Genomic DNA, 23582 nt, shown 5'->3' with positions numbered 1-23582 from the left:
AGTTACAAGGAAGATGATTCGACCAGGTGCTTCTTTGAGAGAGTGTTCATGTGCTAGCAGGACCTTGGAGTTGATTATATTTGGGACCAAGTCAGAGTAGGTGACTCTCAATAACGGTCCTAATGGACTCAAAGTTTTAGGTGTGGTACCTCAGGATTTTGAGTCCATAGTATGGTTGAATATCGAGCTTCTGCAGCGGATTATGATAAAGGAGCTTGGCATTCCGTGTTATCTTTGGTATAGGGGGTATCATGAGAGTGATGGGCGCACGTAACTATGGATTTATAGAAGAATTTTCAGAATGGGTGTATCAGTTAAAGACGCGATTTTGCGCACAAGGAGGGTATGAAATGGTTCGTGGGTTTTGAGACAATGTGGTCTTGTGAAATGGGATCACTCGGGACGAGTGCGGATTGAGTTCATTATATGTTGCCTAGAGTTATTATTATTTGTAAGATGAGTTGAGGATAAGTTATAAGAAGTCGGATCGGTTAGCCATGGTTGAATTGGCATGATGGTGGCAGTGATCAGTTCCTCCAGCGTGATTAGATTATGCATGTGATTTGTGGTGGGACGTGCGAGGCTTGACGGCCACCATAATTGATTGTATTTGGATGCATTCGAGTATTATGGCATGTTATATGTAGGCGGATCCCGGAAGGGTTATGGTGGTTTAGACCACTACTTGAGGATTTGTGTGTTCTACGGTTATGAGAATTCAGTCATGTGTTGCAATGATGAACGAGTAAAGTGAAAGGTTTCTACAAAGTGAAGTGTGTATCCTATTAGTGGTTTAGGAGCTACGATGCAATTCTTGGGTCCTCGCGTATTGGTAAGATAGGTGTGGTAAGCGGCATAAAATTTGAAAGGTTAAGGATTGAGGTTGTAGTTCGGTATTGACAAGGATGTCACAAGCTTGGATGAGCAGGAAAAGGAATTTAGATGTTTAGGATAAGCTGGTATTATCTCCAGCGTCACCTGAGATCAGTGTCCTATGTAAGAGGCTTTGCGTACTGATTACGGATTCTTGATATGCTTTACGACATTAGTGTGACCGGTGGTATGGATGTGCAGACTTGTTACCTGGTGAAGGTCATGGGAGTGTGTCCCACGGAAAGATTGTGTAAGAGTGGCATGTAGTCACTTGATTGAGTGAAGATTTAAACCAAGTATGAAGATTGTGGTAATATCGCTGATTCGAGAAGTGGACTGTGGAAGTTTGTTCTGGTTATGATGGATGTTCTTGTGTGTTATGGGAAACAGGGTTATATGGATCCTTGAAAGTTTATTAGCCTAGTACGGTGCGATCAGAATCAGCTTGAGGTATGTGGATGGATTTAAATATGAATATGGGCTTTATATCAGGACGGATGTGTTCATTTCAGCATAGCACTCCTTATGGAGGAGTATTCGGACGTTGGATGTCATTTCGTCGTCGGCTATTTCATATAATACTATATTGTGCCGTGTGAGTTGTGAAACGGCTTGGTAAATTTCTTATGTGTTGAGGTTCCGCATAGCGATGGTGTTATGTGAGCAGGATGGCTCTCGAGATTCAAATCATATATCGCACCTTAGTTGTGCTTGAGTTTTGTAGCGTATGGCGCCATCTGTCTCCCCAGGGATAGCATTATGTACTTAGCGTGCTTGTGGCCAATATGAGGAGAACTTTCAGAAGCTCAAGACAGCTTTGACTACCGCCCCAGTATTAGTATTACCTACAGGTTCGGGGTCTTATATTGTATATTGTGATGCATCGCGGATTGGTCTCGGCGCAGTGTTGATGCAGGATGGTAGGGTGATTGCCTACATGTCCAGATAGCTGAAGGTGCACAAAAAGAACTATCATGTCCACGACCTTGAGTTAGCAGCTATTGTTCATGCCTTGAAGATATGGCGGCATTATTTGTACGATGTTCCTTGTGAGATTTACACCGATCACCGGAGTTTGCAGCATCTGTTCAAGCAGAAGGATCTTAATTTGCATCGGAGGAGGTGGTTGGAGCTACTAAAGGATTATGATATCACTATTTTGTACCACCCTAGGAAGTCCAACGTGGTGGCCGATGCTTTGAGTCGTCGGGCAGATAGTTTAGGGAGCTTAGCATATCTACCAGCAGCAGAGAGGCACATGGCGTTAGATGTTCAGGCCTTAGCCAGCCAGTTTATGAGATTAGATATTTTTGAGCCGAGTCGAGTGTTGGCTTGTGTGGTCTCTCAGTCTTCTCTTTATGATCGTATCAGGGAGCGTCAGTATGATGACCCCTATCTGCTTGTCCTTAAGGACACGGTCCAGCACGGTGATGCTAAGGAGGTCACTATTGGAGATGATGGTGCATTGAGGATGCAGGGCAAGATATGTGTGTCCAATGTAGATGGGTTGCGTGAGTTAATTCTCTAGAAAGCTCATAGTTCGCGGTACTCTATTCATCCGGGTGCCGCAAAGATGTATCAGGACTTGAGACAGCATTACTGGTGGAAGATAATTAAGAAGGACATAGTAAAGTATGTGGCTCGATGTCTGAATTTTCAGCAGGTAAAATATGAGCATCAGTGACCAGGTGGATTGCTTGAGAAGTTAGAGATTCCGGAGTGGAAATGGGAGCGGATCACTATGGATTTCGTGGTTGGACTCCCACGGACTCAGCGGAGGTTTGATGCATTTTGGGTGATTGTGGATAGGCTGACCAAGTCGGCTCATTTCATTTCTGTGATGAATGCCTATTCTTTCGAGCAGCTAGCTCAAATCTACATCCGTGAGATTGTCAGGCTTCATGGCGTACTGGTATCTATTATCTCTGACCGAGGTACGCAGTTTACATCACGGTTTTGGAGAGCTATACAGCATGAGTTGGGTACTAGGGTTGAGTTGAGCACAGCATTTCACCCTCAGACGGACGGCAGTCCGAGCGCACTATTCAGATATTAGAGAATATGCTATGTGCGTGTGTGATAGATTTTGGGGGTGCTTGGGACCTGTTCTTTCCACTTGTGAAGTTTTCTTACAACAACAGTTATCAGCCCAGCATTCAGATGGCACCGTATGAGGCTCTGTATGATAGGCGGTGTCGGTCCCCAGTGGGTTGGTTCGAGCCCGGCGAGGCCATATTATTGGATACGGACTTGGTTCAGGATATCTTGGAGAAGGTTAAGGTGATTCAGGATAGACTTCGCACAGCCCAGTCCAGACAGAAGAGTTATGCGGACCGGAAGGTTCGTGATGTTGCATTCATGGTTGGTGAGCGGGTCTTGCTCCGGGTTTCACCCATGAAGGGTGTTATGAGGTTCGGAAAGAAGGGCAAGTTGAGCCCAAACTGTGACTTGTCGGGATGATTGGTTTTGAGTTTCGGAGTGTTTTGGGATACTTAGTCCCTAAATGAGAGCTTAAGTCTTAGAATTTGGACCGTAGTCAGAACTATGTAAATACGGTTTCGGAATGGAATTCCGTCGATTCTGTTAGCTCCGTTGGGTGATTTTGGGCTTAGGGGCGTGTCCAAAATGTGTTTTGGAGGCCCGTAGCTCATTTAGGCTTGAAATGGCGAAAGTCGAAATTTTGGAGTTTTGGACCGGTAGTGGAAATTTTGATATCGGGGTCGGAATCCAATTCTGGAAGTTGGAGTAGGTTTATAATGTTTAATATGACTTGTGTGCAAACATTTGTGGTCAATCGGACGTGGTTTGGTTGGTTTCGGCATCGGTTGTCGAATTTGGAAGTTTCAAGTTCTTTAAGTTTGAATCGGAGGATGATTTGTGATTATAGCATTAGTTGGTGTAATTTGAGGGCTCGACTAAGTTTGTATGGTGTTTTAGGATTGGTTGGTATGTTTGGTTGAGGTCCCGGGGGTCTCGGGTGAGTTTCGAGTGCTTAACGGATCAAAAGTTGGATTTGAGTTGCTGCTGAAGTCTTCAGGCATCTGTCATTTTTACACCTGCGGTGGAGAGACCGCGGGTGCGTGATCCCACGTACGGAGAGGCGAGCACAGAAGAGGAAATAATGGAGGAGTTCCAAGGGTTGCATGTGTGAGGTGAATTCCGCATCTGCAATGCCCGCGGATGCGTTAGAGTCATAGCAAGTGCGCAAGGTCCGCAGAAGCGGAAGGGATTTCCGCAGGTGCGCACGCGCAGGTACGGCCCCTTCATCACAGGTGCGAAGGCAGAGGGGGTAAGTGATTTGTGTAGATGCACACATTTTTTCGCACAATCACACCTGCATGTGCGAGACCAGGCTCCACAGGTGCGAAAATACCTGGGCAGTGGTTAAAATTGAAAGGCTTCGCGATTTTTGTCATTTTTGGACTTTGCAACTCGGCTTAGGGCGATGTTTGAGAGCATTTTCGAGAGATTTCTTGAGGTAAGTCCCTTGTACTTATTTTTGATCAATAATCTTGCTTCCCCATGTATTTTCCCACCTAGTTAGTGTGTATTTAAGGTGGAAATTGGAGGCTAGGGATTTGGGACTTTGAATTGTGGATTTGGAGGATCATTTAGTGTCGGATTTTAGTAAATTTAGTGAATAAGCTTTCGGATTTTGTGACTTTTATCCGGTTCTGAGATGTGGGCCCTACGGGCGATTTTGAGTTAATTTTGGAATTTTTGTTTAAATATTTATTTCATTAATTAGATGAGTTTATTATGGTTGTATGCATTATATGCAATTGTGTTTGGCTAGATTTGGACCATTCAGAGTCGGATATTCGACAAAAAGGCATTCTTACCGATTGTTGAGCTTGGTTCGAGGTAAGTGGCTTGCCTAACTTTGTGTGGGGGAAATCCCCTTAAGATTTGGAACTATGGTGCTATGTGAGCATCGTGTACGTGAGGTGACGAGTACGTACACGGGCTAGTTGTGGTAAAACCCATTTTTCTTACTGAAAAGCAACATGTTTTCCTTTTTTTTTTTTAGTTATTCCATTTTAATGAGTACTAATCTATTTTCATTCTTAATTGAGTTATTCCAATATGTGTAGCTATCATGTTTAGTCTAATACAACATGTCTACATATCTTAATTGTTTATGTGCATTCTGTACAGCATGCTTAGTGAATTTTCTACTTCTTCTCAAACTGGTACCTAGTCTAAATCGTAAGAATTTCGTGATGTAGTTGTATTTCTATCGTTCGCGCTGCATATTTACTTTGGGACTACGGAATGGTATTCCGGGAGATCCCCCTGTACTGCATATTTACTTTAGGACTATGGAACGGTATTCCGGGAGATTCCCATGTACTGCATATTTACTTTGGGACTACGAAACGGTATTCCGGGAGATCCCTTGCACTGCATATTTACTTTGGGGGGACTACGGAATGGTATTCCGGGAGATCCCCCTGCACTGCATATTTACTTTGGGACTACAGAACGGTATTCCCCCCTGTACTGCATATTTACTTTGGGACTACGGAATGATATTCCGGGAGATCCCCCTGCACATTTACGTTTGGGACTATGGAACGGTATTCTGGGAGATCCCCTTGCACATTTATATTTAGGACTACGAGACGGTATCTCGGGAGATCCCCTATTGTGTTTCTGTGTACTGAGCTGTTACCTTCTATGATTTCATTGTTGTTAAATTTCAGCTTTTATTTTATTGCGGTATTACACTCTATATTGTTTTTATTATATATTTACCAGTAGGGCCTTGACCTGACCTCGTCACTACTCGACCGAGGTTAGACTTGACACTTATTGGGTACCGATTGTGGTGTACTCATGCTACTCTCTGCACATGTTTTTCGTGTGCAAATCCAGGTGCATTTATCAGCCGTACTATCAGTGAGTCGGGACAGCTTTGGAGACTTCAAGGTATATCTGTCGTGTCTGCAGACCTCGGAGTCCCCTTCTACTCTTTCTAATGTCCATTATCTTCTTTATTTTTCCTTGTTAGACTTTGATGTATAGAGACACTAGATTTTTCCTTCTGTAGTTTGTGATTCACGATGTTCCGGGTTTTGGGATTTGTTGTGTATTTTTGAATAGTTGGTTAAAATTATATTTTTATTTCATTATTCTGCAAAATGTTAGGCTTACCTAGTTGTAGAGACTAGGTGCCATCACGATGTCACACGGAGGAAAAATTGGGTCGTGACATTGTCCCAAACTTTGGAGGGGTGGATTTCATCAAACATTCAAGCTACAAGCTTTACTCTAGTTAATACTCCACGTGCACAGTTAGTTAGAGGTGGAGGACAGGTGGGTAGTGGGCGCCTAAGAGGTGGAGACCCGACCCATTGATATAATCGCTATGATTTGGCTGAGGCCGATACACCAAATGGTGTCGTTACAGGTACGATCCCGATTTGTTATAAAAAGAATATTTCCCCTTAGTTGGATTCGGATCGAAATATTGAGGTGAGTCCTTCTATTATGCTCGGCTTGTGGGTGAGCTTCGTAAGTTTGTGACCCACTTATATGCTTATCCCTGTTGGGAGATTTAAAGATGTGAGTTCATATCTGTCATTTTATTTTGTATACCATTGAGGACTATAAGTCCAAAAGTAATGTTTATTATTCACTACAATGGGTTTAATGTATTTCGGAATAATTGATTTCATTTTTTATGAATTATATGCCCTACTGGTATGAGGGTTCGTTGTGTGTTATGAAAAATATTTACGAAATTTATTGAAAAGAAGAAATAAAGGAAATTAAAAATTTCAGTTGGCACAATGTGCAACATACTTGTGATTCGGAGTTGAGGAGGAGATCCTCGCATTTTTATATGATGTGAAATATTTAAACCGGGCTGCAAGCCGTGGTGGAGGTTATGAAAGGACGAGGTCCTTGTGGTAAAATATTTATGAGTTTAAATTCTCCCTTTGTGAAATTTAATTTGTACAATAATATTAATAGGGAGTCATGCCTGTTAGGCTTATTTGATAATTCTTGTATATTTTATGTGCATATTCAGCCATTTTTGTGCTGTAAACATTGAGTTTTAGCCTATGAGATGAGTGCACAGGTTGGCGTTAAATGTGACTCATTAATCCGAGTAAGTAATCATGAGGTCTTCATGCCTCACATTCTGTTGTCAGTGTTGTGCAAATTCGAAATGAGGTGGTGGTTAATATGAGATTAATTAATGATGCTGGAATTAATTATGAATAACTTTTAAGACTAGAGATGTGGTGATGAGCATACATATGATGTGCTTTATGTTTTGATATCATTGTGGATGTATTGTTAGGAGTTGTTTTGGTATTACTCTGGCAGGTGGATAGGTCCAATTACAGGGGAGACTTTGCCAAAACTTTAGAAACAATTGGGAGATTAAGACGTGCAAAAGAAGAGATAAGTTATGTTATGTGGTTGAGGGCGAATGATCATAAGCGGGGGAGAATGTAACACCCCAGAAAATGTTTGAAGTACTTCAACACTATCAAGAAAGTTGATGTGTGCGTAAGCACGATTTTCTACAGTCGGTTGAGACTAACACCGTGTCTTGATGTAGGGAATTTGAAATTTAATTGGAGTATAAGGAATTGGCTTAAAGGCTTATAAGTGTGAATAAAAGAAATAATCTCAAATGAGATGGTGTTGTCGAGCTTATCTCAAATTCGGTAGCATGGAATCAACCGTGAGTATATGTGTAAAAGTAAAATCATCAATTTGATAACCTCAAAATAATTCTTAGAACGTTCGAGGACGAACGTTTGTTTAAGAGGTGGAGAATCTAATGACCCGACTTGTCGTTTTAAGAATTAACGCCTCGTTCAGTGGCTTAAGGTCTCGAACAGCTTCACAATATGTATTATGACCCGCGGGTGTGGTCGAGTTTGATTTACTGAAGATTCGGAATTTAGTTAAAAGAGCAATTCTTATTTAGAAGCGTAAATGGAAAGAGTTGATCGGAGAGATTACTTTTGAGAAAACAACCCCGAAATAAAATTTTGAGGATGGAAATAGCTTCGTATGATGATTTTAGACTTAGGCGTATGTTCATATTTGGATTTGAAAGTCCGTAGGACAATTCGACGCATTTTGGCGAAAGTCGGAAAATATAAGATTTTGGAAACGTCCGGCCGAAGGGTGAAATTTTGATATCGTGGTCGGATTTTGATTCTGAAAATGGGAATAGCTCCATTAAGTCATTTATGACTTGTGTGCAAAATTTGAAGTCATTCCTGATTGATTTGATACATTTCGGCGCAAATCATAGAAGTTGAGAGATTTGTAAAGTTAAGAAATTTGGAAGTTTGGCCATGGTCAATATCGGATCAAAACAACCTCTTTTCAGTGTTTTGAATGTGCGAGCAGGTCCGTAGCGTGTTTTATGATTGAAATTCATATATGGTTTGTGTCCGGGAGGTTCCGGATGAGTTTCGGGATGAGTTTTGAGCGAGTACGGGAATTTCGGCACTCTAATATTGTTCTGGCACTTTCGGGGACGCGAAACACGCATTTTTGGACGTTGAGGTGAAGGAGGGACGCGGACCGCAAAAATTGGGGTGCTGAGGTGAAGAGGGATACGGACAGTGGCAGAATTTTGCGGCCGCGCTCAAATTTTCGCGGACTGCGCAATTCTGTCCACGGCCGCACTATAGGAAGTTCTGCAGTCCATTGGTCCGACTTCGGAAGCCTATATCTTTTGATCCACAGGGAATTTTGAAACAATTCAAAATCGAAAGTTGTAGCCCTTCATGTCTAGTTTTCATAAAGGTAAAGAAATCATAATTTGGACATCTGTAGGGAAAGTGATGGCCAAAATACTAAATCCTGGCAGTGCAGCCCCAAGAATTTTGCGGACCGCACCAAAGTTTCGTGACCGCTGAACTTGGGGCGCGGCCGCGCTTGGAATTTCGCTGACCGCGAAATTGAGATCAGAGGATGTACTATATATCCGATGTTTAGGGCATTATTTCACATTTTGGACCTAGGGAGCTCGGTTTGTGGCGATTATTCGTGGGGTTTTCAAGAAAGTTATCGGGGTAAGTGATTCTAACTCGGATTTGGTTAATATACATGAATATATCACTGATTTTATCATTTAGTTAGTACTTTGAGATGGAAATTTGGGGGGAAATTGTAGAAACTTCATAAACCACAAATTTAAGATTTAAAGGTCCATTTGACATCGGAATTTGATGATTTTAGTATGGTTGAACTCGTATCGGAATGACTGATCAGATTTCGTGAATATTATGTTGGGTTCTAAGAGGTGGGCCCCACGTTGACTTTTGTTGACTTTTTGGAATAAAATTTTAAGTCGACGTATTATTATCCGAAATTGTTTTCGATGAATTTTAATGAAGTTATGCAATTAATTTGGATAGATTTGAGCGGTCCGGAGTTCAATTCAAGCAAGAAGGTGATTTTGAAATATCGGCATAACTACAAAAAGGTAAGTGTCTTGCTTAACCTCGAGTGGGGGAATTGCCCCTTAGGCATCGAGACTTATGTGCCATTTGTGAAATGTGAAAAGTCGTGTACGCGAGGTGGCGAGTACGTATTCGGGCATATATCTGCAAATTTTATTGGTTTAAAGTTTTATGCATTCTTATGTATTTAATTAGATAATTATTAGCATTAGTAAATCCCTGAATTATCACGCCTTGTTCCTTATTTGTCAAGTTTGTATTTTATATAATAATTTGGTGTTATTGTCACTTGGATTTTATGCGAATTCCGTGTGTTTGTTGATTTGATATTTTTCTTGGAATTAAATTCATGATGGAATCCTTATCTGCAACTATTTTATTAAATATGTTTAAATTGAGGAGTTAATATAATTATCAAGAATTTGGATTAATGAAGGCGTTTCCCTATACTGAGTATTTTTCACCTCTGTTGATTGTGTGGAGCCTTGGGCTATTTGTTGAGAAATTTATTGATTCTGCTACATATTTGGAATTTGGTTGTGGTCAGTGGAAAATTGTGATATGAATCGTTGTATTGTGTTGTGGTTTAAACACTCTCTTTGATGTTATTTATGCTTCTTACCTTGCTTGTTAATGATATACATGTGCTTGGTAAAGAAGAGTGTAAAGCACGAAGGGTGATGTCGTGCCATTTGAATTATATTATCATGTGAGGGAGAGTGTAAAGCACGAAGAGTGATGCCGTGCAATTTGAGAGTGTAAAGCACGAAGGGTGATGTCGTGCCATTGGGAGTGTAAAGCACGAAGGGTGATGCCGTGCTATTTCATTTATATTATCAGGTGAGGATGAGAGTAAAAGCACGAAGGGTGATGTCGTGCAATTATTTTTATATTATCATATATTCATGGCACGAAGGGTGTTTCCGTGCAGGCGAGGACGAGAGACATACATTATATTGTGATATCGTTTTGTTGTGTATACATTCATGCATTTATCTTGAGATGTTATTGTGCACCTATGTTTTCTATGTGACTTGTAGTCATTGTTGCTTCCTATGTGCCACCACTTTATTTATTTTATTGTTATTGGCATTTCTCTCATCTAGTTGGTATTGTTATATGTATGCACGGTGAGAAAGATATAAATGCACCCGTGCTAATTGATTTGATCTACATATATGTATTGGGTGAGAATGAGACAAATGCACAAAGGTATTTCCGTGCCACTTGATGTGATACGTTGAATATATTTCTCACGCCAGGAAAGTAAAATGAGGTGTCACATGGTGACTTTTATTTGAAAGAATTATATTTGAAGGATATTTACTTGAAAGAATTATATTTGAAGGATATTTACTTGAAAGAATTATATTAAAAGGATATTTATATGAAAGAATTATATTAGAAAGCTCATTACTTGAAAGAAGTATATTTGAAAGATATTTACTTGAAAGAATTATATTTGAAGGATATTTACTTGGAAGAATTATATTTGAAAGATATTTATTTGAAAGAATTATAATGGAAGGATATTTATATGAAGGAAGTATATTCGAAATATATTTATTAAAAAACTTAAAGATAAAATATGTATATTGAAAGGACTTAATTAATTGGTTGTACCTGTGTTTATTATTCGTTTGAGTAATATTTACGGTATTCCTGTTGCCTTGTTGTTTAAATCACTAGTAGATTTGTGTTGCTATCATTGCTATTTGTTTTCTATTATTTTGTATATCATATTGCACAGGTTATTAAACTAGTGAGTGTCTTGATTGTACCTTGTCTCTACTCCATTGAGGTTAGTCTTGATACTTACTGGGTACCAACGTGTACTCATACTACACTTCTACACATTTTTGTGCTAAGCCAGGTATTGGAGATATCGGGCTTGAGCAGAGTTAAAGTGGGATCGTAAGGATTCAAGGTAGAGCTGTTTGGTCGTCGCAGTCCCTTGGAGTCTTTTCATTTCATTGTACTATTAATTTTTAATCAAACAGTATTGTATATTCGGTCCTCGTGATCATTCCATGTATTCAGTTAGAGTTCGTGACCTAGTACTACCAGTCTTGGGAGGTTGTATATTCATATTTATTCTGTTGTTAGTTTTGATCATTTATTTAAATATATATATATATATATATATATTGGCTTCAAACTGTAATAGAAATCGGCTTACCTAGTCTTAGAGACTAGGTACCATCACGACGCATGTGGTGGGATTTTGAGTCGTGACAGCTCATCTATAGATATACGCAATGTTCCCCTTCAAAGTGAAGTTTGGATTGTGAAACATCGTTTGTTTCAAGTATTATTCTATCTATAAATATCTATCTATATCTATCTATATTATTATAAAAGCATGAATACAATGTCGGTATACAAAAATAACCTTATAATATTAAGAATAATAACTCATCATAAAAGAACATACTCGGAATTCTAGATATTAGCCTTATAATCCTATTAGTTTTAGGACATAATACTACACGTGTCACGATCCAAAACCCAACATGTCGTGATGGCGCCTATCATGGTACTAGGCAAGCCGACTACTTAAACATTTCCAACACTTTCTACTTTGAAATATACTAAAACAGTTTTAAATAATTAAAAATCTAATAAAACGGGATAGAATATCATAACTCAATACATAAGTTTTCCCAAAACCAGGGTGCCATGGAGTACATGAGCATCTACATAATGACAGAGTCTGGTACATTGTCTAGAAAGTAGAACTGAATAAATAAACAAAAAGATAGGGGAGGAGAGTCAAGGTCTGCGGATGCCAGAGCAGCTAACTGGATGATCTTCGAATGTCTGAACTCTGCGAATCAACAACCGTCATGACCAGAAACACCTGGATCTGCACACGAGGTATAGGGTATAGCGTGAGAACAACCAACTCAGTAAGTAACAAGTCTAACTATTGGGCTGAAAGTAGTGACGAGCTTTGCAGATACAGTTTAATTACAGAATTGCGGTACAGAAATGTAGGCATGCTTTCAAGTTTAACAATTAAAGCCCAAACACGTAAATCACATCGAGTTCAATTGAAACAAGATATAGTACATCGCAGTATCTACATGACAGTTATATATGCCAACTGAAGTACAAAATAATAATGAAATTATATGCATACTCTCATAGTATCAGTCACTCGGTCCTCCCATTCACTCCATTCTAACAATCACTCATTCCTCACAGTCACTCCATCATCACATCCACTCAATCCTCCCAGTCGCTCGGCACTCACACTCGCACTCAGTAGGTACCTACGCTCATTATGGATCTGCAGACTTTGGAGGGGCGATTCCAGCCCAAGTGCTATAATAAGACAATCATGGCATGAATCAAATAAACATGTTGCGGTGTGCAGCCCTATCCCATAAATATCCTCACAATCAATCCCTCGACCTCACTCAATCATCAATCTCTCCAGTCTCTCGGACTCTCAAGAATCATGATAATCAGCCCAAATAATGATGATATAATGTATCAGTAAAGGACAACGGAGACTAAGATATAATATGCAAATAAAACTTATGACTGAGTATAAAATGGCAATTTAGCAAGTAATTCAACATGTAACACGACCTCTATGGGTCCCTATAGTACCAACACGTAGCCTAAGTATGATTCTAACATGACAGCAACTCAATTTCTCTAACACATGGTGGAAATACGGGTAACGACAAGATTAATCCACTATACAGTTCAAAGGAATCAACCAAGTCACATTTCTTAGGATGCACGCCCACACGCCCGGTACCTAGCATGTGCGTCACCTCAACACCAATCACATAACATGCAATTCAGGGTTTCATACCCTCAGAACTAAGTTAAGAAGTGTTACTTACCTCAAACCATGCAAATTTCTACTCCATCACGCCCTTGCCTCACGAATCGGCCTCCAAATTCCTTGAATCTAGCCACAAACAATTCGATACAATCAACACGAGCTAAAGGAATCAATTCCATAAGAAAATACTATGTTCTTAATCAAAAGTCAAAAATTGAAATCAAAGTCGACCCCCAGGCCCATATCTCGGAATCCGATAAAATTTACAAGATCCGGAAGCCCATTCAACCACGAGTCCAACCATACCAAATTTGTCAAAATCCGACACCAAATCGTCACTCAAATGCCCAAATTTAACTCTCCAAATCCCTAGCCTCAAACTCCCAAAATAACACCTCAAAACACACAAACCATGTGGGAAATTCAATGGGGAAACAACATTATTGAATAGAAATGACCACAAGTGACTTACCTCAAGAAACCTCTCGAAATTCCTCTCAAAATTTACCTTAGCCCGATCTTGAAATGTTCAAAAATGATAAAAAAAAATCGTGAACCCTTGAATTAATATGCACTATCTGTGGTTTCGCTTCTACGGTCCATCTAGCCGCTTCTGCGGTACCACTTTTGCGGTTAACAATCCGCACCTGCGAACTTACACTCAACCCTCAACCTGCCTCTTCTGCGACCAAAGACTCGCACCTGTGAGACCGCACCTGCAAGATTGCGTTTACTTCTGCGCGCCCAGAGCCAAGTTCCAAATTCCGCACCTGCGACCACCATTACGCTTCTGCGAACTCGCAGGTGCGCTTCTCCCTCCGTACCTGCGATACTCCCAAAGCTAGACCAACCTCGCTTCTGCGTCACCCCACCCGCACCTGCAGCGACACACCTATGACCAATACCTTCGCAAATGCGAGCACACCAGAAGGCTCCCAGCTTCAGCAATCATTTGATTCCAAACCCTAATCCGTTAACCATCCGAACTTTACCCATGTAACGACCCGGCCGGTCGTTTTGGGAGTTATAGCCTTGTTTCCCCCATTTCTATTTCCTTTATTCTCTTAAGCTATATTATGATATACCGGGTTAGTTGGTTCGGGCCCGGAGTGGTTTCGGAGTGGAATGAGACACTTAGTCTCTTATTTAGAACCTTAAGTTGGAAAAGTCAACCGGATGTTGACCTATATGTAAACGATCTCATATTTGAATTCGGATGGTTCTGTTAGCTCCGTTAGGTTATTTTAGACTTAGGAGCGCGTCCGGAATGTGATTTTGGGGTCCGTGGTAGAATTAGGCTTGAATTGGCGAAATTGAAAATTTGGCGATTTCGATAGGCAGTGGAAAATTTGATATCGGGGTCGGAATGGAATTCCGGAAGTTGGAGTAGGTTCGTACTGTCATTTTTTATATGTGTGCAAAATTAGAGGTCATTCGGACGTGGTTTGGTTGGTTTCGGCATCGATTCCCTAATTTGGAAATTTAGAAGTTCTTAGCCTTGAATCCGAGGGTAATTTGATGATTTGATATTGTTTTGAGTGATTCGAAGGTTCAACTAAGTTGGTATGTTGATATATGACTTGTTGGTATTTTTGGTTGAGGTCCCGAGGGCCTCGGGGTAATTCCGGGTGGTTAACGGATTTTTCGAAGTTGGAAAAATGCAGCTGAAGCTGCTGCTACTGCTATTTTTGCACCTGCGGAAGAAAGAGTCGCAGGTGCGAGGCCGTTGGTGCGCGTGGGGAGTTCGCAGGTGCGGGCAATATTGGGCTAGGTAGGTTGCGCAGGTGCGAGTTGGAGGTCGCATCTGCGAGCTCGCAGGTGTGAAACCTAGGGCGCAGATGCGGAAAGGGAGATGATGGGCAGGCTTCGCATAAGTGGAGGAAACGCGCAGGTGCGGTTTCGCAGGCGCGAGAATCTTCTGCGCAGATGCGGAAAAATGTGAGGCCAAGGCTGGAGTGCAGTGGCGAAGGATTTGGCCGCACCTGTGAGCCCGCATGTGTGAGGCCTGGAGGGCAGGTGCGGAAGCTGGGGAATTAAGTGGAGTTCGCGGATGCGGCATCTTGACCGCAGGTGCGGTCCCGCAGGCATGGAAAAAGAGCCCGTAGGTGCGAAAACCTGGGCAGAAACCATAAATAGAACACTTCGTGAATTTGGTTCATTTCCACCATTTTCAAGTCGGTTTGTGGAGCTTTTGAAGCGATATTTGAAGGGTGATTTAAGGGCTATCAGTGAGGTAAGTTTCTTGAGCCCTAATACTCGTATATATGGTGATTTCCCGTTGTTTAATCATATAATTAGTGAAAATGAGTAGAGAGTAATTTAAGGATTTAAAGGACCAAACGATGTCGGATTTTGATGAATTTGGTATGGTTAGATTCGTGAGTGAATGATCTTTCTAGTTTTGTGAATTTTGTCGGATTTCGAGATGTGGGCCCGGGGGCCGGGTTTGAGCCAAATTCGGGTTTTGGTCTAATTATGTAGCTTTTCTTGTGGAATTCTTCCCATTAGCGCGTATTGATGGTATTGTACTGATTGTGAATAGATTCGGAGCATTTGGAGGTTGAGTCCAGAGGCAAGAGCATTGCGGGGTAGAGATTTGACCGGTTCGAGGTAAGTAACGATTGTAAATCTAGTCCTGAGGGTACGAAACCCCGGATTTTGTATCATTCAACTATTTTTAGTGACGCACATGCTAGGTGACGGGCGTGTGGGCGTGCACTGTTGGGGATTGCGACTTGGTCCGTCCCGTAGCAACTGTAAAGTTGCATACTTTGTTGAAACTATATGATACTTATATGTTTTAGAAAGAGTTTCTGTAAATTGGGTTGAATGTCATGTTTGGGCCTTGTGCTAGTGTTGTTTGGACCCTTAGGGGTCTTTTCTTACTATCCTCTCACTGTTTTCGATTGAAAATCTATACTCAGTCATGTTTATACTTGTTTACCGCAAAACTCAGTTTTATGACTCTATTTTGATGCATATAAATTTTTTGGGCCGAATGCCCTATTTTACTGAAATGCTCGAGTGGCTTGAGAGGTTTATGACTGAGTGAGGCCGAGGGCCTGATTTGTGAGGATATTTATGGGATCGGGTTGCATGCCGCAGCATGTTTGATATCGGCTGAGGGCCTGATTGTGAGGATGAGTGTGGATCGGGGCTGCCCGCCTGCAACATACTTTATTATTATAGCACGTGAGTTATCCGTGCAGCACGTGAGTTGTCCGTGCAGATTATAGTGCTTGGGCTGAAGGAGCCACTCCGGAGTCTGTACACACACCCAGTGAGTGCAGGTACCTACTGATTGCGAGTGTCGAGTGCCGAGTGCCGACTGCTGAGTGACGTGGAGGCATGAGTGATTGTGAGGTATACCCGAGTGGCACGAGTGACTGTGAGGTTTGCCCGAGGGGCTGTATATGAGTGATGTTTTTCCCGAGGGGCTATTTATGATTTCATCATTTTTTTTCTCACCTTTACATTTTCCTCTAATTAAAAACTTTAGAAAAATATCTTCAAATGATTTTTATTGAAACTGGGTTTAAACGAGATGTTTTGATTGAAATCCTGATTTTTAAAGCATGTTGTACCTTACTGAAATTTCCCGATATGAACGTTATATGCTTTATTGCTCGTCACTACTGCTCAGTCTTTATTTATTATTGTTACTTAGTGAGTTGGCGTACTCACGTTACTCCCTGCACCTTGTGTGCTGATCCAGGTGTAGCTGTACACGGTAGCGGTTGTTGATTATTTTAGTTGCAGATTTTCTCGGGGATAGTAAGGTAGCTGCTTGGCGACCGCAGTCCCTGCTCCTCTCCATCTTATCATCCTCTAGTTGTATTTAGTTATTTTCCAGGATGAGTTAGCCTTGATATTGTTAGACAGATTATAGTAAATGCTCATGACTAGTGACACCCCGATATCGAGCTTTTTTCTTTTCCGCACTTTTGTTTTGATTTGAACTCCTTTGCGAAGGTTTCTATGTTAAATAGCATTGAAATTATCTTTGAAATGAAAATATCGGTTTGTTTTGGAAATGAGTCGGCTTGCCTAGTTCCATGGTAGGCGCCATCACAATAGGGGTTTGTTTGGGTCGCGACAACCCAAGGCCCCCGGGACATCAATTAAATATACCAACAAGTCCTAAAATACGATACGAACTTAGTCGAGCCTTCAAATCACATCAAACAATGCTAAAACCACGAATCGTGCATCGATTCAAGCCTAATAAACTTCTGAACTTCTAATTTCTACATTCAATGCCGAAACATATCCAATCACGTCCGATTGACCTCAAATTTTGCACACAATTTATAAATGACACAGCGTACCTACTCCAACTCCCGAAACCCCAATCCGAGCCCGGTAACCACAAAATCAACTCTCTGTCAAACTTTTAAATTTTCAACTTTCGTCATTTCAAGTCTTATTCAACTACGAACCTCCAAATCACTATCCGAACACACTCCTAAGTCCAAAATCACCCAATGAAGCTAATAGAACCATCAAAACTCCATTTCGGAGCCATTTACACACAAGTCAATATCCGGTCAACCTTTTCAACTAAGCTTCCAATCTTGAGACGAAGTGTCCCAACTCATTCCGAAACCTCCAAAGAACCGAACCAACTACCTCACAAGTCACATAGAAACTATTAAGCATAAATTGAGCAGTAAATGGGGGAATGGGTCTACAACTCTCAAAACGACCGACCGGGTCATTATATCATCCACCTCTTAAATAAGCGTTCATCCTCGAACGGATCTAGAAACATACCTGGAGTCTCTAATAGGCGTGGATATCTGCTCCGCATCTCTCGCTCAGTCTCCCAAGTAACCTCCTCAACTAGCTGACCTCTCCAATGCACCTTCACCGAAGCTATGTCTTTTGACCTCAACTTTCGAACATGCCGACCCAAAATGGACACCGGCTCCACATTATAAGTCAAATCACCAACCAACAAAACCATGTTGAAATCCAAAACATGAGACGGATCACTGACATACCTCCGCAGCATAGAAACATGAAACACTGGATGAACACTCGACAGACTAGGTAGCAGGCAAGCTTGTAATCCATTGGTCTCTATTACCGTATTTAGAGACCTATATTAGCTCCGTTTTAGCATTTTTTTTATTTGCGTGCGCAGTTCGTGTCTCATTCCGGAAAGTTTTGATGTGAAAAATTGAAGAAAATATAAAAAGTTTCCTTAAAAATGATTTGATTTGACTACGGTCAATATTTTATGTGAACGGATATGGATCAGTGTTTTGACGGTCCTTATGGGTTCGTATCATTATTTGGGACTTGGGCATATGCCCGAAATCGATTTCGAAAGTCCCTAACTTGATTTAACGTGATTTGTTGAAAACTAGTAATTTGAAAGTTTAAAGAATTCCTATGTTTGATTGTAGGTTGACTTTGTTGCTACCAGATTCGGATTTTGGTCTTGAAACTTGGAATAGGTTCAGCAAAATTTGGTGCACACCTGAGTTGTTTGACATGATTCGGATGTCCGGTTGTAAATTTACAAGTTCTTGATGTTTTTTGAAATTGTCATACATTTTGACGTCTGATTCGTAGTTTTAGGTGTTATTTTGGTGTCTTGATCGTGCGAGAGAATTCGTATGATATTTTTAGACATGTGTTGATGTTTGGTTTGGTGCCCCGAGGGCTCGAGTGAGTTTCGGATGCATTACAGAGTGTTTTGGAGAATGTTAGAGTTGTTGATGTGACCTAGCATTGCAGGCTTCGCAAATGCGAGGTTGGAAGTTGCATTTGCGACATATATCCTAGCCTGTTAGAATCGCAATTTCGAGCCTAGTGTTCGCAAATGCGAAGGGGGCCTGGGATCAGCAGTGGCTGCAATTGCGACACCTGCGACTGGACAAAAAGCTGAGGGACGAGGTTTTTAGCCTCATTTTCATATTTTGGAACCCTAAGCTCAGAAGGAGGGGATTTATAAGAGGGAATTTCATCTACAAACTTTGGGTGAGTGATCCTAATTTATTTCTAATCATATTCCATCAATCTATCTATATTTTAACATCAAAATCATGTGGATCAAAGTGAAAATTGGTGAAACCTTGTCAAGTTTTGGACAAATAAGAAATTGAGTTTTGAGAGTCGATTTGGAGTCAAATTTCAGAAGAAGAACACATGACATACAGTATACTTACTGAAATTATATAATATACTTACGAAATTGTAGTAAAGTTGTATTATAATTATATGTAAATTATATTCTGTTGTAGTTATATATATTTTTTTATTTGAATGTTGTATGAAAGTTAAAAAATAGTTGTATAATGTATGAATCGTTGTATAAAATTTGTATTTAAGTTATCAATACTATCTTTTTACATAAATTTTTTGATATGTATCAAATTTGTCGAAAGATTTTACGATTTTATTGGATTTTTAGAGAGGAAGAAGCACACACCACAGATAAAAAATATACAAATCATATACGAAATATATACAAAAGACATATTGTATAAAAATTATATTTAAGTTGTATGATATTTTTGTTGTATTTAACTAGGTAGAAATAATGTATGAAAGTTGTAGATAAGTTATAAATAAGTTGTATAATATATAATTAGTTGTATGAAATTTATTCTTACTATGTATGTTATTGTAGATATATCAATTTGTATTAAATTTGTACGAAATTTATTTTTAAATTTGTATGTTATTGTACCATATATTGTTCTTGCAAATACAATCAACAATTGCTTCTTGAGATTTATAATAGTTCTATAATTACTGAAGCAAAGAAAGAAGTGACTTTTTCATATATAAGGTCAGAATTTACATGAGGTTCAACATAACATGGATGTATATCAGTATATATTTGCTAGCTTAATGTATACAACTGATTTGATCCATACATCTATATTATTCGTATATGCTACGTAGATTTATACAATACTATGACCTCTCCAAATTACAATTCAAAAGGTTCCTGAAAGCAAAACTAATTATTTGATTCTCACTATTGTAGGCACTTTACAAGTTTCTTGAAATCATGGATACACTCAAAAGCACGATAGTCTAAGAGCAGACCGTGAAGTTCTGCACCTGAAACAGCACTCAGATTAATTAGAGCAACATGAAACTTAAAATGCTATAAGATGACTTTAGCACACAGTAATGCAATAACATACCAATTGCGTCCTTGACATTTGCTTACATATACTTATCATTGTCTTTTTGTGAATGAAGGTGGTAATTGTAATTTCTAGGTCTATTTTCAACTCCCAAGTCATTGCCATAAAGAAAAGAAAAAGAGATAAATTAAGGAGAAAAAAAATTAATTCTTAATTTGACCCAAAATGTAAACAGAATAGGACTAGAACTATTTGGTAGTTGTGAACTTGTGATAGAATGGGAATAGTATTTGATCTAAAATTTGCGTGATTGAAGTTTGAATTCTGAGTACCCAGAATAACAGCATAGTATATCCCATGTGAGATTATAGGTGCAAGAATGAGTAGTTCCCCCCTAAAATCACGAACTGCTCATTTCGTTCCTCAAGCAATATATATATTATGCGGTTGTGCCATCTTCCACCGGTTCCATATCTGCAATTTCATTCATAAATTTTATTAAGAGAGAGACGGTGAGAGAGAGTGATGAAGAAAGAAGGAAAAATTGATGAGAGAGGTGGCAATGAATAGGGAAAGAGGAGAGGAGAGAAAAAAGGAAATGAGTGTAATTAAATCCCCTAATTTAAGGCACTAATAATTGATTGTATATAATTTGTAAGTAAGCCTTGTTTAGGGAAGGTAATATACAAAATTAGGACAATTTTGGTAAATAAATTTCAAATATTGTGTAGGAAGGAAATAATTCCAAAAACCCAAAAGGAGAAAGTTGCCAATGAAAATTATGTATATTCAATAGTCAAAAAGAATAAATATAAAACTATATGATATAACGTCAGTTGTACATCAATTGCTATGTCGTTCTTTAACAAGCTAATATTTAATTGATTCATGCACACAACATATATAAGTAAAACGGAATTGAAGATTCTTTTATTACCCAAAACAAAACCAACAAATAATCAAATTAACAAAGGCCGGCATTAATTTTTGTTTTAATTAAGAAGGTCATTAATGTAATCGTATTAGGTTCAATGGAAGTATTAACTTTTTCCTTAGGCAACTTAATTATCAGTTACAAACAAATTTCTAGTATTTAAATAAGAAACGAGGAACATATTTCTATTTCATGAATCATCAAACGTAAGAGATTAAAGTGACCAGAGATGATTACTCTTGGTTCAATATTTTTTGCCCAATTTTTTCTTCCTTTCTTAGTCAGCTCTATACATCATCGTAAACTTGATGATGCCAATGCCAATTTCTATAGTTGCCTCTCCCTTGAATCTGGAAATCAACCACACATTTACAACACTGTTCATACTATATGGTCAAAAAATTACCAATCTATACTCGAATCTTCGATACATAATGCTAGGTTCAACAATCCCAATGTCCCGAAACCTTACTTGGTAATCGTTCCAGAAAATAAAGAACAAGTGCGAGCAGCCATGATTTGTTGTAAAAATTCTGGATTTGAAACTAGGGTTAGAAGTGGTGGACATGATTATGAAGGTCTTTCTTACATTTCTTATAAACCCTATTGCTTAGTTGACCTATCAAACCTCAGAAGGATCGACATTGATGTGCAAGGAAAGACTGCTTGGGTGGAAGCTGGAGCAACACTAGGGGAACTTTACTACAACATTGCAAACAAAAGCAAAACCCTAGCTTTCCCCGCTGGAACTTGCCCTTCTGTAGGTGTTGGAGGTCATATTAGTGGTGGTGGACAAGGGCCATTGATGAGGAAATACGGTCTTGCAGCAGATAACGTGCTAGATGCAATGATCCTAAACGTTAATGGTACTATTCTTGATCGTAGTGGCATGGGCGAAGACCTATTTTGGGTCATTCGAGGTGGTGGTGCAGCTAGTTTCGGGGTGGTTCTATCTTGGAAGTTACAATTAGTCGATGTTCCCCCAGTTGTTACTTTCTTCAACATAGCTCGAACTCAGGAAAATGGTGCAACAAAGCTTGTTAGGAAATGGCAAAAGCTAGTGAATGAATTCCCTAAAGAGCTTTTCCTAAGAATAAATATAAACCCTAAAAAGAACTCTTTAGGGAAACCGTCGATAGAGACTACATTTAACTCATTATATTTAGGGACAAGATGCCAACTTCGAAGATTAATGAGAAGGAAGTTCCCGGAATTAAAATTAAAGTCAAGGGATTGTGAAGAAATGAGTTGGATTGATACAACAATAAGGATAGATCATTACAGAAATGGATCAACAATTCAAGATTTGTTAGAAAGGAGAGATAAGAGACCAACATTTTACAAAGTCAAGTCAGACTATGTAACAAAGCCTCTATCAAAAAAAGCATTAGAAGGGTTATGGAATGTGTTCAATTCAGGATTTGGACTTATGATATTCACCCCTCATGGTGGAAAAGTGAGTGAAATATTAGAGGATGCAACTCCATTTCCACATAGAAAGGGATATTTGTATAACATACAATATTTTGCAATGTGGCTTAAACCAAACCAAACTGTAGAACAGACAAAATTGGATTGGATCAATGGGATTTATGATTACATGGGAGAGTTTGTTTCTAAGCCGAGAACAGCTTATCTAAATAGCAGAGATTTGGATTTGGGAAAAACATTAAATGGGAATGAGAAATACTCAGAAGCAAAAAGTTGGGGTGAAATGTATTTCGGAAGTAATTTTGAAAAATTGGCTCGGGTGAAATATAGTGTTGATCCAGGAAATTACTTCAGGAATGAGCAAAGTATTCCACCTCTTGGTCCATAAATGTTTTAAATTTGGTAGATAAGAAAGCTGAAGAAATTTCAACTTTTGTTTCTCCTTTTAATTCTTGCTCTCTTTTGTTAACTATATAATTGAGATATGAATGAATTTTTATCAGAAAAATGTAGATAAATTCGAAATATCTATATACATATATATTTTGTGTTAAAATTAAGTTAGTTCTATAGCTGAATTAGTTTTAAAATGCAGTATGAAAACGTCAAATGACAGATGGATATCAACTTATTGATACATACATGGGGGGAGAAACCTTTCGGTTTTTGATGAGAAATTAAGCATTCGAATTAAGTTATTAACTTTTATAATTATCCCTTTTTATGCCTTTTTGCAATCAATACTTTCTAGCCTTTATCACTTTGCCACTCAAAATCTGTAATCTTGTCATCTAAACTGTAGAAAATAGGTATGTTTCGTCATTAAGTTGATGTTCCAATCAAATTAATTATATAAGGTGCAGATGCGATGATCTTATAAAAGGTAACAAAGTAATTACTACTTTTAAAATAATAAAAAACATGAATAAGACAAAAAAAATAATCCCTCGACTAAGGTAGCACAATCCTCTGATGGTACAAATCTGGAA

General features: G+C 39.2%; 1 protein-coding gene across 1 annotated transcript; it reads left to right on the top strand.

The window, feature by feature from the left end:
• The first annotated feature begins 21391 nt into the window (after positions 1-21391).
• Positions 21392-22981, top strand: LOC107813792 (tetrahydroberberine oxidase-like). The gene has a single exon (XM_075235470.1). It carries the CDS (start codon positions 21392-21394, stop codon positions 22979-22981), a length of 1590 nt encoding a protein of 529 aa, XP_075091571.1.
• The last annotated feature ends 601 nt before the right edge of the window (positions 22982-23582 follow it).

The sequence above is a fragment of the Nicotiana tabacum genome, chromosome 17, assembly GCF_000715075.1.
Source record: "Nicotiana tabacum cultivar K326 chromosome 17, ASM71507v2, whole genome shotgun sequence".
Taxonomy (NCBI): Eukaryota; Viridiplantae; Streptophyta; class Magnoliopsida; order Solanales; family Solanaceae; genus Nicotiana; species Nicotiana tabacum.
This window is presented reverse-complemented; position numbering and strand designations above follow the sequence as displayed.